The 17,806-nt window shown below is 37.8% G+C and overlaps 1 protein-coding gene across 2 annotated transcripts in view; it reads left to right on the top strand.

Moving 5' to 3' along the window:
- The window catches only part of cpm (carboxypeptidase M), a 379,572-nt gene that overhangs the window by 337,168 nt on the left and 24,598 nt on the right, over window positions 1–17,806 (top strand). For both annotated transcript variants that reach the window (XM_051933493.1, XM_028807363.2), the window contains one exon: window positions 8,071–8,243. In XM_051933493.1, coding sequence (XP_051789453.1) covers window positions 8,071–8,243 — 173 coding nt within the window. The remainder of the gene's footprint in view (window positions 1–8,070; window positions 8,244–17,806) is intronic.

Genomic DNA, 17,806 nt, shown 5'->3' with positions numbered 1-17,806 from the left:
CTATTACTATACGTGATGGTCAGTTCTGCCCAGTGGCCAGTCTCAGCAGACCAGCCAGTAGCGGCTCTAGGCTCGTGGCGGCCCTGGGCAGAGAAAGAATCGGTGTACCTTCGCTCGTCCGTTGCGGACACTGCATAGCCGCCTTGTGCTCATGACACGCTTCTATATGCGCGTGTCCGTAACTTGAAAACCAAGTGGCGGCCCATGATATTCTCATTATGGCAGAACGTTATACTACTACATATAGCTTACCGCACTGACTCAATCGATATTAGTAAATACAGCGTACAAATTAACAAGAAACACAATGTTTTTCGGCCACATTGCTGTCAGCTGTGTCGTTATTTTCTCTTTCTGTTTTATATTCAATATATATTGGCGTGGCGGCCCTGTGCAGGTGCACAGTTTGCACATGTCTAAGGCAGCCCCTGCTGCAGCCTAGCACTTCAGTTGCGACGTCGCGGCTCATTAACTTTGGACAAGACTCGTTGCTATACAGTACTAGCAGATGACGTGTTCCCGTACCATAATGCCATGGGAAAACACGCTTTTGTCAGAAGGCAGAAGTAAGAAAAGTCAATAAGTAACACCGAAGATGCAGAATGATTCAATTACAAACGATAGTAATCATTTTGTACAAGTTTAGTGCTAACTAGGATCTGTCATGCGGGCCGCATGCGGCCCAGGGGCCGCGTGTTTGACATGCCTGTTCTAGAGTCCATTCAAACGTGGACAGTGCTGAGAGCTACATGATGCCCTGGTGCAAACTCTCACATTATTTAGTTTTGATTTATCACATAGTTTACAATTCTATTAAAGATTTGTATTGATGATTATGTATTGTCTTTTTATATTCTTGCGTTTCACTTCATATTGTACTGTATGTATAATTTGTATGTGACAGATAATTTGATTTGATCACTCAATAATATTATGTGGTGGACATTTTGGTCTGCATGTGTCCTCGTTTCTGTCACGTCTGTTTAGTGATTTTGGAGTAACTCTGTCTGTATGGGGTCAGGCTGAGGGGGTGCTGAATGAAGATGCACCTTGAAACACATTTCCACAGTCCAAGTCTGAGGCTGCTATGGAAACACAATGGTGAATGGATAAAAAGGTCACATGTGGGATTTCCTTACAATCTGCTACTTTATAAATAAAGCATATAGTGTACAGATTTATTCTTTACATCAGGAATATCTTACCAGTGTTGATTGGGGTGTTGCTGTGCACTTAAATTATATTTGTTGTCAAGAGCTGTAAAATGAAAGCAAATGTTTGATATTATTGTAATGTAAATATTAATATCATGGTTTTTTTTTTTTTTGAAAGTGCTGGTGAGTGTGCTTAATAGCCATTTTTTGATTTCTATGCTGTCATTAATAACTGGGTTATTCTTTTATATTTCTGGTATTTCTGTTCTGATATTTTTCTAATTTTAGGAGGAGGTATCAAATAGAAGTTCCCAGTTTGTGAATTCTGACCACAGACTTGTTGTTGCTACTCTGAAGATTCCACTTAGGTTCAGTAGGCTACCACCTACTAGGAAAATGAGGCTGGACAAGACCAGACTCCAAGATCATGCTGTTTCTGATGAGTTTGCATACAGTTTGTGTGAGGAACATATGGATTTGGGTGCGACTGCTGGTCCTAATGTGATGTGGGAGACCTTCCGTGACAAGACCGTGAAGGTTACTGGGGGTTGTGTTGGTGTTACTGGTGTTCCTAGAAGGAGGTGTTTCCATCTCGCAGGGCACTCTGAATATCATTGAGAGGAGTTACAGCGTACGGCTTGATGGCAACTCTGTTCTGTACTGGGAACTGAGAAGGATGGTTGCGAGGGCCCTGAGGGCAGATAAAGAGGTGTTTGTTAGAGGAGTCTGTGAGCAAATGACACACCATCTAAGGTCTAGTGACCCACGTCCAGCTTAGAGGAATCCAAAGCATTATACACATCCGAATCTGTTCCTCAGAGAGTCGCAGGCTGATAGAACGGTCCTTACGGATGACACTGCAACTGTGACCCGCTGGGCTAGCTACCTTGAGCAGTTGTTTAAAGCTGATCCTTCAGCTAGGACGTTGGATATCTCTGGGTCCACGGTTCTTGAGGCTGATCCTGCAGTTAGCTGTGAACCACCTAATCTCACTGAGATTGCACAGGTGGTGAACCAGCTGTGGGGATTTGTGGTATCCGGGTTGAACTTCTCCAGGCTCGTAGTAAGGCTGTTCTCCTGGCATTGCCGACAATCTTTGCTTCCATTTGGGAGACTGGTGTCATCCCAACTGACTGGAAATGGGACTTCTCGTCCCTATCTGGAAAGGAAAGGGTGATGGTGATTGCCTGGAGTGTGGCAACTACAGGGGAATAACACTGCTCTCTGTGATGGGTAAAGTCCTTGCTAGGGTCATCCTCAATAGGGTCCGGGATCACTTGCTCATCTACCAGCGACCGGAGCAGTCTAGTTTTCCACCGAAGTCTACCATCGACCGCATCCTGGCACTGAGGGTTCTCATGAAGCACAAACGCGAATATCGGCAGTTTCTTAATGTTATTCGTAATGTTTATTCGTTGTTTCCGTTTTAAATTTGGTCACATCTGACACATCAAACAGTGTATAAAACAAACAAGAACAGAAACTATACTTGAACAAAATCTGAGGAAGTAGCAATACTTCCCTTTTTGAAATAAAAAAAAAAAAAAAAAAAAAAAAAAAACATTTTGGTCATATCTGACCCAGGCACATCTCAAAGTGCGTGCATAATAACAAAATACTGCACAGTATTAGCAATAACATTTCTTCCTTTTGAAATAAAAATTTAGCTCACATCTGACCCAGGCACATCACAAAATGCATTTAACAGAATAAAGATCTATCAAAACTATTGGTGCACAAACCCATAAGAAATGATAACAATAACTAACACACATGAATACAATGTCTACTGCACACTGAGGGAACTCGGGTCCATTTTAAATCCCCACATGTGTGATTAGCAGTGCCTTTTACGTAAACACAAAGGTGGCGGTACGCATACAATGCATTTTGGATTGAGTCTGACATACTGTGAAGGTATATAGAGGCACAGAGTCTTGGAGCTACGTGCTTTGTTTATTTGGTAAAAAAACGTTTAAAATTTTGAAATTGACAAATCATCAAATATACTGTATAAGAATCATTCTTTATATAGTGCTTTGTGAACTCCATGCAGGGAGAAAGCAGGAATCCATGATGTACTTATTGCGAGGCAGCAGTGCTGTCATTGTGCCACCTTCACAGGTTTACTGTACTGCATAATATTGTGCTTGATAGTTTAAAATTACAAGAATTTCTGAAATTGAAGAATATTAACAGTAGTTTAATAACGATCTCTACATTCTACAAATAAGTTATGTAGTCCTACAAAGCAATCAGTGCTTAATTTGACTGAGTTTTAAAGAAAATTCCAAACCTTTTGCATGTTTTTGTCAAATTCAGTCTTTTTAATTAATTCTTTGCTTTGAGTGTCAGTGGCTGATCGTCGTCCTTGCAACAGCCATGAATCCACAAGATCGAAATGTGTGAGTGGAGGGACAACCAGTCGTATGAAGAGAAATGCAGAGGCCGTGCTTGTCAGTAACAAGGCTCCCATTGTAGTAACAATTAGTTATATTCCAGTTTCATCAGCGGAGTGCAAACATGGGTTTTCGCAAATTAATCTAAGACTCTGCACACAGAGGATTACAGAATCGTTTAATATGTAGTCTATGCCTATTACCACTGCTTCTAGACGCAATAGCAAGCTGCATTGTGGGTTAAATGTTGCTAGGCTATGTGGAGTTTGCATTCATGGTCTGTTGCTACTGTAGGAAGGCTTGTGAAATGTGTTTTGTCTCAGTTTTTCTATGCGTTTCTGGTGAGACCACTGGCTGGGCCACTTAGAGGTTGCTTCTGGGCCGCGTTTGAATAGGCCGGCCATATAATGTTTTCTCTTTTCTTTTAGGTCTAGCAGAAATACATGGTGTTTTCAGGATACTGTACATTAACGTGTCCTGATCATAAGGATATAATTTTTTGAATATTTCCATGGGCGATGGGTGATCACAAGCCAACAATAAATCCCAGAATTAAATCTTTTTTTTGGCTTGAAAAGGCACTTCAATAGCCACAGATCTGACCGTTAAGTCCATTCAATGCTCTGGCATCCTGTCACCAGATGTCGGCCCAAACTCCCATTTGAGGGGTGAGGTGAAATTTATTTTGCTGTTTTTTTGTTTTATTTTAATAGTGATCTAAGTTTTCTATGAACATATTTCAAGTTTACATCAAAATGGTTATTACTGGAAGGTAAGAAATAACTCAAAGCCTTTGAGTGCCACTTGCTAGCAACTATACTGTAACTTGTAGTGAGGTGATTTTTTGTTTTTTTTTAATTTAATAAAACTCTCTACAAAAACAAAGATGAATATTCCAAATGGCAGCAGTGCACTAAGTATCAGTTCGAAAAGTATAAATGCTGACTTGGGCCATTAAAATTTATAAAAGAAAAAAAAATGCAATGGCGTAGGTGGATCACTTAAGAGCCCCTCATTTTCAAGTTTTTGAATGCTAAGGTGTTTAAGAGAAAACAGCTAAGATATGTATCATTAAAAACTATAACCAGTTCTGTTTGTCAGTCGTCGTAGTAGTGATCCCAGTATTTTTTACATCTTACTTCAATCCACATTCCCACCTTGCCCTAACAAACTCAAGTAGCTGCCTTGTTTACATCATCTTTTGCCTGCTGGACAGATTTGAATGTCTGCATTTTGTCTCTACATCTCTCCTCTTGTGTGGGGGAAACCTCTCTGAATGAAAACAAAGGTGAGGAGTGCAGCGTCTTTTGTCACATTTAAAACAAAAAAGAAATTGGAGAAATTCTGGTAGGAACAGAGAACAAAGAGAATGGCAAACAAAAGCTGAATAAAGGACCACCGCCTTGAATTCAGGAAGGAAGAAGCTATAGTAGAATAATGAGGAGGCCAACCTAAGTGGGAATATTTTGGTGTGGTCCTTGTTGTTCCAGACTAATGCACAAAGATTCAGAGACTTGCCTCTAAAGTATGCTATTTAGGACTTGTGAATAAAAAGGTTGTCACTCAATTTAGAAATGTCCATTGATTGTCTTGTATACATCATTTTCTTTTATACCAATACATTTGTATTTTGTATCGATTTTTACAAACCTACTTTAAGTAGACATTTATTACGTTTTTAAATTCCTGTTTATCTTCCTTTGATAGTGCTTACTTTAAATAAATGTCAGCTGGTACAAGTGGATTCATATTCAGTAGATCATACAATATCTACATGTGAAAATGCACATGTACTGTATACTTGGGGTATGTTTCAAATAAGACTTGGGTTCCTTAAGATTGTGGTAATAATAGTGAAAGGTAAAGAAATTTTTTTTTAAGTCCAGGTTGCAGTGGAGAAAAGCATTCTAGTCCTGACAAGTACCAGAAAAATGATCCTCTATGGCACATGGCCATTAGACAAGAGGAAATGTAAAGAGAGTCTGCCTGATCAGAATCAAGTAATTGTCCATTCTTCCATATTCTATATCTGCATACAGTAGAGAGAGCGAGAGAGAATGTGTGTGTGTGTGCGCTTTTTTTTTTTTTCCTTTCCTCAGCACTGTGTACAGCCTTCATGGCATCTCTGACCAGAGTCTGTCTTAAGCCTCGATTTCAATGCTAGGCCTCTTGAATATTGGTTGGCAAATCAAGTCTGAGTATGAGAAGAAAACAGTTCAAGTTCAGATGTCCCCCACCTTAAGCAGCATTAGTATATGCAAATTCACTGTTCTTTGAACCTTTTCTTCTACTTTGTGGGGTTTGCTTTTATGCAATCTAGGACAGAAGAGTAAATTCTTTCGAACTCCTCTGAGCCTGCCATGATGTGCTGCCACAGCCTCCACTCCAAATGCATCCCTCGTCTTTTACGTAACACAGACTGTAGGTCTGTTGCATGTGTTTTTTTTTTTTTTGTTTTTTTTTGATTATCATTCATGTCTATTCCTGCCGTAGTTACCCTTATTATGGAACCAGCATTTGTAATCAGAACAACATTGGAAATGCATCACATCAATACTGGTGAAGGATCCTCAACACGAGGGTCGGCTTTCAGTCTGGGAGTGTTTAGAAGATTAAATGTGTAGTGCTGTTATACATTGTACCTCTCTGTAAACTTGTGCATTCGAATCCACTGGATGCATTCGCTGCATCAATCTGTATGAAACACAAGATAAGGAAGAAAACGTGCCTGAGTAACCTAGCACTTAGAGAGAAAAGTCTCCAGCTTTAGGAGCGTCTTTATCAAGATGAGACAGTTGTAGCACCACATCCATTTCAGTAAAGTAAAGGCTAGGTCGGAAGATTCGTCAGACCTGAAACACCCCTGTTTCAAGTTAAGGGTGAATAGTATTTTTAATCTTGGTTTTTACTTTGTTAGTATGTTCATATGACTAAGATGCATTTTTAGTACTGTTTAACACCTGTTCCACGTGACCTTTTTTTTTTCTACTTTATACAAGGCTTTTGCATAATGTGACCCTTGCACAAAACAGTGAGCCCCCTATATTGATCTCTTTAATTGTATCTTAAGATTTCAATGTCTACTCTTCAGTACATGTCTTAATATGCATGATGGGACGGGGAGAGCCAAGTGATGTATGTCTGAAAGAAGGACTTCAAAATTGGTTCTAGATTTAATTAGAAGCCAATATACCGACTTGAAGAAATTGAATTTTATGGCCTTTCTTCTTGGTTCTAGTTATGGTCCATGCTGCTGCGCCTTGAGGAAAATTTCGAATTGCTGATTTGAGCAGCATTGCAATTGTTCGTTCTACCTGTTACAAATGAATGCACTTTATTTTTCAAGATCTAATGCTTTTTCAGAAATCTGTTTCTTTTGTATTATTACTGAGCTAAAGACGGCGGACCAGAGAGTTCATTTTAGTCTCCCCACTTACCCACTATATCAAACAGAACTCCTACATTCTGATTGCAGTCAAGTGAAGATAAAGTCCTTCAAATTAAGAATTGCTGTCCGTCTAGCTGCAGAATGTCCACCATTTAGAAAGAACGGTTATGCAAGTCTGTCATAGTGTGATCAGTGTCCTGATCTGTAGGGGTCTGTCGTCAGCAGAAACGGGACTAGCAAGGTACAGGAAGAGGGGAGAGCCTCAACACTTATTGCTGGAAAGTTCTGTCGAATGCGTATGTGATTATGTTATGGAAGTCAGGCAGCAGTCGTGAATGCCAGGCCCTTTGCGTGAGACAGTCTGAGTGGATTCGTGGCTCACCAGAAGCACTATCGGCTGTGTGATTATGTAGTGGAATGCTGGAGTTTGGAAGTAATTGTTGGGATTTGTGTGTAATTGGGTCCATAGCGGAGTATAACGGCTGCTACCTGTAAGAAACACAAGTCTAGATTGGGGATGTGAGTTGTGGTAGAGAATTGACTGGCAATGGCTAGAAACATAAGAGAAATTGAAAGAGTAAAGGGAAGCAGGTGTTTTGTACTTTTTTTTTTTTAAAAGTTGAGCAAGCAACCACAGCACCGAGTATCCGGACTACTGTAGGTTTCTGTCACCTTTTTCTATTCCCCCCCTTAAGATTGCCCTTTAATTGTTTACTTAAGTTATGAGTGGTCTGTTTTTTTATATTTGTCTGCTTTCAATTTTGTTTAATCTTGAGGTTACGTGTATACATTACACTGTCTAAACTGTAGATGTGTCTGTGTTTTACATTATACTATTGACTTGGCTCAGTACCTTTTTAAGCACTGCAAGGACATTCTGTCAAGCAGGAGAATAACTTTACGGATAATCGATTTTGTGTCTTCCACCCAGGTTGTTGTGGGTCTGTCTCATGTGAACTGCAGGGTTTACTGGCTGAGTCTGGAAAATAAATACAGCAAATGAATACTAACAAAGGCTTTGAGACTGCATTCTTTCCTCCTTTCCCGTGTGTTTCATTGTGGCTGCTTATTATTTGGATTTAATATTGCTGTTTTCTGATAATTTGTATGATTTTTTTTTTTCTTTTAGGTGGTCAGTAGAGAAGTACTATTACATCTGATAGACTACTTAGTGTCAAATTTTGGGAAAGATGCAGTAGTAACTAATTTGATTAATAGTGCCCGCATTCACATCATGCCTTCAATGAACCCTGATGGATTTGACGCATCACTTCCTCCAGACTGCACTTTTTCCAATGGAAGGTAAGAATGTGACAAAGGGACTTGAATACATTTACACGAAAACCTGCCTACTTCCTCTGCTCATGCGCTGGTTAGTTTTAAAGCAACTGGCATACTACAAGTTTGAAGATTACTAGGTATATGCAGTGGATGTATGCATACAGTACTTCAGGAACAGTATCTTTTTTTTTTTTTTTCTTGTAGAAAGCTATAATTTAAAAATATTTAATTTAATTTAAACTACATTAAATACATTTTGAATACTATCAGAACTCGTTTCAAATTGAATACTTTTTTTGCATCACATATAATTTATTTGTCTATAGATAAATACTAATGTTTCAAGTTGCTTTTCATTACATTTGCTTTTCCAGAGATACATTTTAGAACTCCAACCTTCCACTCTTCTCTAACTGGGAAAGCAGTTTACAAGTAGCCAGTGCCTGTAAGTGGCAGCACTGGGTGCAATGTGAGGACTAACCTGCAGGGGGCACATTAACGCACACCACCGTACACTCACTGACTCACACCTGGCCAGTTTTAGGTTACTCAGATTAGTTCTTCTCGTTTGAGAAGCGAGAGGACGACAGACACAGACCTGGGAGATTATGGAGCTCCATATGAGTTGTGCCCAAGTTGGAATTGAGAGCTATAAGGCAACTCCAAATGTAACTGCACTACTACATAAAGGCAATACCAGATTACTTGACTGAGGGCATTTTCAGATTGTCAGGGGAAGCTGGCTGATACTTCTAGCTCTCAATGTGTAGCCTTAAACTTTAAACCTATGCACTGACATGTTTATCTAAGAATACTGGCTTCCGACCATAGTTTCCACTTGGTGATCTGTGTTTCTCTGTGCTCTGTGCCAACAACTCTGAAGAGCCGCATGCTAAACTGCCCTTACTGGGAATCTTTCATATGTACTTGAAACAAGTGCCTCTTTCATGGTTTGTTTGGTCTTGTCCTGCAGCCTTTCTACCTATAATTAATGATGGCAAGGCCTGACCTGTATTTTCTTCCACATTTAAGCAATAGAAGTTGTTTAGTTGACCTTTAAATAACACATGCATGAGGCAAATCCCCCCCCCCCCTCTAACAGTTGTCAACGTTTTTGGACACTACCTGTGTCTCATATCCTAAGGTGAGTGATAGACCATTCAGAAAAGAGTTTATATTCTGAAGAGGAAACCGGCCACACCAGGAGTGTTTCTGTGTGATAAAAAAGTAAATTATTATATTCACTTACTGGGAAGAAAACAAAAGTGTGGGTGGTGAGAGGCTGCATTTGTGTATGTTATCTGATATTCAAGCCTACGCAGTAACTCTTCTTTAGATGTTTATTGGTACTCCTGATTTTCTTTCACCTCTGTGATATTGTTGCATTCATCAGCTGTCCTATAATATTTCTCTCATTTAAATGCATATAGCACATTGATTAGAATAACATATACTGATATTTGATTAGACCTTCAACCAGCCAGCATGCACAGTGTTTCTGCTTTCCATTCAAAGAATGGACTACCAGACAGCCTGTCTTTAATCCCCTTTATTTACTCAGTTTGTATCAAACTCCACACCCACCTCTTTGGCAGAATAAGCTAAAGTGACTTGGTATTTATTGCCAGAGTCTGAGCACGGACCCCTGTTGCAGTGACCCTTGGTGTGCAGTATTCACCTCTCAGACAGTCTGCTGTTATCCCAAGGGTGGCTCTGCTGAATGTGCAAAACAAACAAGATAAATGATCACCTCTGGGACTCCTGCTGTGGGTTTTGTATTGTTACTGATGTACAGATGGCACCCTTGAAGCTGGCATAGAGCATTTCAAAAAGCAGGATTTCTTATTTTTGCCATTTTTTTTTTTTTACTAGTAGTTGCTCTACTTTCCCCTTGCTTCTACTTTTTTATTTTTATTAATTACAGAAACAAGTAGGTGCATCTTCAAGGCATCATTTATTTTGAATTATTTGTTGGTCGTGTGCATGTGGATGCTCTGTGGTACACTGGCACCCCATCTTGCCCAAGGGGGGGGGGGCGGGGGAGAGAGGAGAAATGTTTACCCTGTGTAACACTACAAAGTCGATATTATACATGAAGATTGATTTCAGGTACAGAACTTGGAACAATTTTTTTGTACTTGTACATACATTAATGGAAGTTTTGAAACTTTGTATTCAAATGGTCCCATAACAGACCTCCCAAATTAATTCACCTAAAAGACTTGAGCTCCTTCAGATAGATAGATGGGTGGGTCAGTGGAATATTTTCAGTCTCATAGTTAACAGGACAGATTCATAGAATTTAAACTGGGCAACTAAATTATCTAACAATATTACTTTCAAAATGTGTTCAGTGTATTTTTTAATATCTGTTGCTTACCCCCACGTGTTTTGTAGTGGTGACGTAGAAACATTTTTAATCCCATGTTTTCATGGAGAAGGAAGATGATAAAGTTTGATAAATAGGGCCAGAATGAAAATTCCTGAATTTTTTTTTAAAAGTATATGGTTCTCTACACTTATTGCAATGCAGTATTCTTGTGCCAATGCTGAACAAGTGAAAATTTGACAATACGCAGGCTGGCATTCTAGATATTAACTACTGCACGTAATGGAAGGGTAACTTATAGTGAGTATGATTGATGTGTATAAGGCAGAACTTTCTAAACTGGATGTCCCTACAAACGTGGAGTGTCACAGCATTGTTTCAGAGTTGTGATGATGATAATGCTCTAATTTGTTTTAAATGTTCAATTTTGACTCTTAATACAGAACAAAGATTTGCAAGTAGCAATGTAAAATTAGGAAAGAATTAATTCAGTTTAAATTCAACTCTGTGTTTTTTTGTGTAGCACTAAGTGCAGGTGCGGAGCAGTGTGACAAGTTCCCAGGTAAAATGCAAACACAGATTTTACAAATTACCAGTTATGCATCCCATCCATCCATTATCAACCTGCTATATCCTAACTACAGGGTCATGGGGGACTGCTGGAGCCAATCTCAGCCAACACAGGGCGCAAGGCAGGAAACAAACCCCGGGCAGGGTGCCAGCCCACCGCAGGGCACACACACACACACCAACACACCAAGCACACACTAGGGACAATTTAGGATCGCCAAAGCACCTAACCTGCATGTCTTTGGACTCTGGGAGGAAAGTCACACAGACATGGGGAGAACATGCAGACTCCACACAGGGAAGACCCGGGAAGTGAACCCTGGTCTCCTAACTGCAAGGCAGCAGCGCTACCCACTGTGCCACTCAGTTATGCAATATTTCTTAAATATCATCTGTTTCTCATCATAACTAATTGATAATATCGATACACAATCATTTGTCTATAATCAAAGTGTATGTTAAAATATTTTTGCACTTAGGGAAGTCAAATGGTGGTGGAATTTTTTTCATGATTACATAAGTAAAAAGATTTATAGTCCCCTGAAAACATATATACTACTAACACTTGTAATATTTAGAAGGTATAAACTGCATTTAGCTACATTACTTATGATAATGGAGGTGGGGAAAAAAAAGTATTACCAGGAACACGTTGGGGATGTAGCAGCTTATTGTTCCCATTACATCTTTATACTTGTATGGCATGCTCAAAGTTTACACATTATTGTCAAACTGATGATGTATAAATTAATGATAGTTATTGAAAGAATACACATTATATTGAATGTAGTTTTTAATATTGTGTACACATTTATATTTCTATTAATTCAGATGGTGGCTTAGATAAAATGCTACATCTGGTTGAGTGATTTTTCTCAAATTTCATATGTTTGCTTTTTATCATTTATAAATATCTACAAAATTTGAATCCTCTCTCTGTAATTATAATCTTAGTTTACTTGAAAATTTGTGAAAGTATTCAGTTAAAGTACTACTTCCAGTTGCCAGAAGTGGCCAGTTATGTTTACACACAGACAGACGTGATTTCAAAAATGGCATTTTGGAGCTCCAGAAGGTCTAAAACATCAAGATTCATCAAAATCTCGGTTGAATTTTTTTTACGATTTCTATACTATGTATATGAGGAAGTAAAAATGCATCATCTTCAGAGCCATTCTTGCAGGTTTTGTTGCTGTATTTAGATGCGGTATTTTTAAATGAATCTGAAATATTCATCACAAAGTAGTAAAACCTAATAAGGTAAACTATCCTTTGGAAACATTAAGAATTGATAATATGACAAGTACGTCATTTGTCAACTTTTTTTTGTTATTTAAGGTTACTTCATTCTTAGTTATCATACTTAAATGACTGCATTTGTCCCCATTGCTTTTTTGTTAATACAAAGCAAAAGGAAAAGATTTCAGTAGTAAAAGTAAAGGTGTTTTCTATTAAGTTAAAATCATTAATTATAGAAAGTACCAATTCTAAGTCATTAAACGTCTAATACTCAGTAGCACAGAGGTGTTCACAGTAATGTAATGTACAAGAAAAACGTCTCATTTAAAGATCGTTTAGGATTAACTCTGGTGTGCTTCTTTTCTTAAAAGCTCATTGAAATGAGAGCTTGTGTACGGAATACTGCTGTTAATCCAGCAGCACAAATAATGATTAAAAAAAACAAAAGCAATGCCCATTGTGATTTTATTTTTAAAATTTCATGACTTATCTCTATGTATATTGTAGAAAAAATAGAGATGAACACGTTAAATTCAATTGCACATCTCAATAACTAATTGCATTCGTCTTCTTTATTATTCTTATGATCTGTCTTAGTGGTTTTTTTTTTTTTTTGGAAGATATTTAAAATACAAAATGTTGTAATTGAGAATAAGCCAGTAAAATAGAAACACTCATTTTATTAAAAACTGGCAAGTATGATCTGGGACTTGTACTGATGATCTCCACTCAGAAGTTTTTGGCAACATTAAATGCATTAAAAATCCATTTGACTTTAAGGACCCTGTAGGGTAATCTGTGGCATGCCTATTCTTTAAAATCGTAAGTGTGGAAACTTTGATCCTTTGTAAAAAGTATTTTTAAAGGACGGCACTAACACCTTGGCATTTCCTGACAACTATAGATTTGCCAAAACAACTTTCTGTGCAATTATTTGAAGCCATATGTTACAAAGTCAGCAAATGCCAGACAATTGTGCAGCTTGCTTTTCTTTGATTCTGGCATGCTTCTGTATAGTGTTGGCAAGGCAGAGAATCTTGGGAAGGCATCTATAACGTGGCACATTGGCAGTGTATCACTTGAACTAAGGTGGTTTTCTGGTGGTCATGCAATCCATGTAAAATTTAGTTTATCCAAAGTTGTCAGTCATTGTAGATAATGTTCTTTTGGCTTCCTAAGCATCATAGGCACTCGTATGCAAGTAAAAGCAATGCAAAGCTCCTAAGAGGCCGACTACATAAAATACCGTTGCATTGATGCTATCAAACGATTTGCAAGTCCTATTCAGGGACGCTGACATGTGTGGCCAGTTGTACTGTGCGATCAACCATACTGATGAGGGGCAAACTCCTCAGCAGGAGTGCCAGTCTGCAGCTTGCTTTTTGATGTGTGGTATATGCCCTGCGTGGTAGTGTGCCGCATGTTCTTGTATATAATTTTTCACTTGCTGCCAAATGTGCTTCATAGGGATGCTCTGATTAATCAGCCGCTGACCTAAATCGGCTGATTTTCACTAAAAAGACTTGACTGGTAAATTGGCCCACCAGAAAATCCAATCTTTTCAGCCCCTGCTTTTCTAAGCTTTATGGTAATTTAATTACAATGCTGCTTTACATAAAGGTGTTATAGATAGGCAAGGCTTGTTTTGTCAGAGCTTAGCTTTTACATTCAAGAAAGAAGTAAACCGAGAAAACAGAATTGGAGCAGCCATCCTGTGCTTTTAGACAAACGGCAAGAAAAACTACTTTAATGAATTCAGACCTTTTTTATTTTGTCCTTTTTTAAAGTAAAAGACACTGTTTCAGTTTGGACAGCAAGCTTGTTTTAAGTGCAGCAGATTATAGTTTTAATTGTAAAAAGAAAAGAAAGAATTTGAAATTGCTGATTAGTAAACAATAGGCTTTATCTTTTACTTATTAACCTGTTAGGCATGTTAGTCTTGTCTTCTTTATAAACAACGTATGAACATTTGATACTTTTGTGGCTTTTTTTAAGATTTGTACTGTCTTACTACTTGCTGTGTGTCACACAGCATATGTTTTGTTAAGAAACAGGTACTACATAATTAAAATGGTAATCCATATTTTATAACATCTCAAAAATTAGGAATGTCAACCTGATGCACTGTAGATAAACACTTTTATAAATACAGTAAATGTATATTTTAACAGCAAGAAAAGCTGGAGTGCACTTAATGATTAAAACCTAGAAATACATGTATATTTACATTTAAGCAGTATGTAATTGCCGATTATTAAGTAATTAATGCACTGCATGAGAATATATTTTTTTTTTCTTTGTTAGAGAAATGGTGAAAATTACTTAAGCTTTGTTTCAGATAGGTACATTACAAAAAAAAAATAAACAATATAACAGCTTGTAATTATAAAAAGAATTCTTTTCTTTTATGCCATATTTATTATGGGTACATATTTTCATACATATTTTAGTCAAAGTATGTATTTTATGGAAGCCTACAGAATTTCATTTTGTTAATAAAAATAAAGTTAACACGTCTATAGTTTAATTATACAAATACCAAAGGTAACATTTTAATATAGAACATACATCTGGTTATACAAAGGGATAAAGGGGGGGGGATTGGAACCTGAATCAGTCGACGTGAAATCGGTGATCAGAATCCGCCTTAAAAAACCTGATCTGAGTGCTTTAGCACATCTTTAAGGCCTCAGTTCCCTTCTTTTATTCATTAAATGCCCTTAGACATGAAGACACAGTGTGCTGTTACATACTTATATAAAACTCAAAGAAATGCAGCACAAGTGCAAGACAAAAAGCTTAAACATAGAGAAACATCATACCACTCCATTTTTATATAATTTGTTTCTGTGTATAATTACAAGTGCAGATTCCACCAGTCTTCAGTCGGCTCGATTCTGAGATGGATTGCTGTCCCAGTAAATGACTGAGAAACCATCTGAAAAAGGCTGCATCTTTTGAGATGAAACATCTACTCCGAGGCAGACCAAGTGCCATCATATCTTCTAGTAATACCAATTTGTACTTTTTCTAAACAGCCATTTTTCGTGCAAGTGGTGTATAAAGGGGAAAGTCACACATAAAAAAGGTTTTCATTTAAATTTCTGTATTTTATATTTTTAAACCTAGTTTAGGTGATCTTACAAGTTTCTGCTTTACTTTGAATTTCTCTAAACCTTTTGCCTCCCTTTTTTATGATCCTGTTGTGCCTCACTTGTAGATTGGGAAACGTAGCACCTAATTACTCCGTAAAACAAAGTTCAATAAAAAGTAATATTAAAGGACAAATGAATAAGAAATGCAGTCAAGTGAAAGGGGGAAAAAACATGGTTTCATCTCCTGTATTAAATAAATCCCTGTAAAACTGTTTAAATCTGGCATTGATCAATTTAGAATTATTAGTTAGCACACCTTCTAGTTTTAATGGATATTCTTGCCAAGGATTTGTGCCTGCGGTGACTCCGTGGTAAACGTTTATCAGGTCAGCTGCTGTTAGGTAATAGCAGGCTCCTGTATGATAACCTGGAAGTTCTGCTCTTCAATAGCCGGCCTCAATACATTACTGCATCCGGGTACCAGCTATTTGGATTCCTCAGGTCCATCAGGTGCGTCTCCATTTGCAGATAATCTCCATAGCTTCATTGGAGACCAAACCAACCATATAATCTTTGCAGATCTCTTAATGGAAAACCATTACAAAAGTGGAATCCGCCACTGATGGACTTTTAGCATTATACTATGAAATCCACCAATTTTTGATAGTTTGGAACAAACCATTTTATTCAACCTTATTAAAACACCATAGATGGATTGTATTCCTCAGTTCCAGGAAAAAAATCAGAGAATTACTAGTGCATGGTCAGAGGGAGAGGTGTGTTCTGACACAGATCAGCCATCCTTTTAAATTCCTAATCTAAATAAAAGCCCAAATTGTGTCTAAGATGGCTTAAGAAGTCTAAAGCTATCCATTAAACAAAGCATGGCACAATCTGTTCGCTTCATCCAAACCAAGATCTACAGCATTAATCTGAAGGGGCCGATGTGCAAGTATAAAAACACCATATTAATGGGTCATGGCAGAAAATGCCACCACTTTAAACTGTCCTGATGATGTTCTTTGTATATTTCTACATTTCTTTTACAGGCATGACATACGGTTTTAGGTGGTGCATAAAATTTTAGATGCGTGTTCATTTTTTCCAGTGCCTGCAGCACTCTCGCATTCCAATTTATGATTTGTGTACATTGCCTTATAATGTATGTTAATACTAGAATTCAGAAATGCTGAAAAGATGGGAAAAGGTTAAAATGTTGGGTTAGAAAGCAAGCAAGCAAAGTTTGAGTGAAAAGAGGGGGAAAAAAAGGCCATCTTGCCCTGTAGGTCACATGATCAGGGTTAAAGAATGTTTGCCGAAGTCTGAAAAATCTGTAAGACATCAAAACATATGGTATGGACTGGCAAGCGCCACTCATCTCGTCACCATTAAAAAGCTCCCTTAGCGATCCATCATGTCTTTGTGAGATTATGCATGTTTCTTATTACATCTAGGTGGTATAGAAAAGTGCATATAAGCAACTTCACTTGGAAACAGTTAAGGCTTTGGACATTCCTCGTGAACTAGCACTGTTATTACCACGTACCATGAGGGAATGTTGAGTTTTTTTTTAAATATTCTGAAACGATGGCCCAGATTAATAAGTTCCATGTTATTCAAAAGGATTCAAATACGCATTCTGCACATTTAAGGAAGGCAAAGTAGAAAATGACAAGTAATGAGCAATGCAGTTCAGCCACCTTTGTCTAACGGAAATAACACACTTTACTATTGCGTTTTTTTTATATGGTTCAATGATTAAGGACCCTAAAGGAATTCTAATGTATTAAATTGTAAGAAATGGCCAAGATTTCCTTAGTCTGTGCCGGATTTGCCCAGAGCTTTGAGTGCATCAGCTCAGTTAATGAGGCAGTGCTAATAGCCTTCATTTTCAGATAAATATCACATTTATCATAATTAGACTGGATGCAATTTTGACACTAGACTATGCTATATTGGGCCAACTGGTAGAACTGGAGCCAGTGAAAGCTGCTATAGAAGCCAAGGCTGACTGACTGATTAACTAACTAATCACATTTTGCTTCTTTTTCTCTGTACATTTTCAGTAACTTTTTAGTAGCAACTATCCTAAATGAAGAAAAACGTGTTTTGTTTTTTTTTGGTTAGTGGTTATTGTTAAACAAATGGTACTTATGTTGCTTTTATTGTAGTGTCCAACTTATCAGTGTCTGTAAACCTACAACTCTGAGAATGGCATATATAAAAATGCCCCCAGAAGTTTTAGCGTTTCCTCAGAAATAACCGTTAATATGCCAGCCAAAAAGTTCCCACTACTTGTACTTGAGGATCCTTATTCCTAATGACTTTCTGGTGACTGAGTCATGAACACT

The sequence above is a fragment of the Erpetoichthys calabaricus genome, chromosome 1 (genome assembly GCF_900747795.2).
Source record: "Erpetoichthys calabaricus chromosome 1, fErpCal1.3, whole genome shotgun sequence".
Taxonomy (NCBI): Eukaryota; Metazoa; Chordata; class Cladistia; order Polypteriformes; family Polypteridae; genus Erpetoichthys; species Erpetoichthys calabaricus.
The sequence above is the reverse complement of the archived record's forward strand: the minus strand, read 5'-3'. Positions and strand labels throughout refer to the sequence as shown.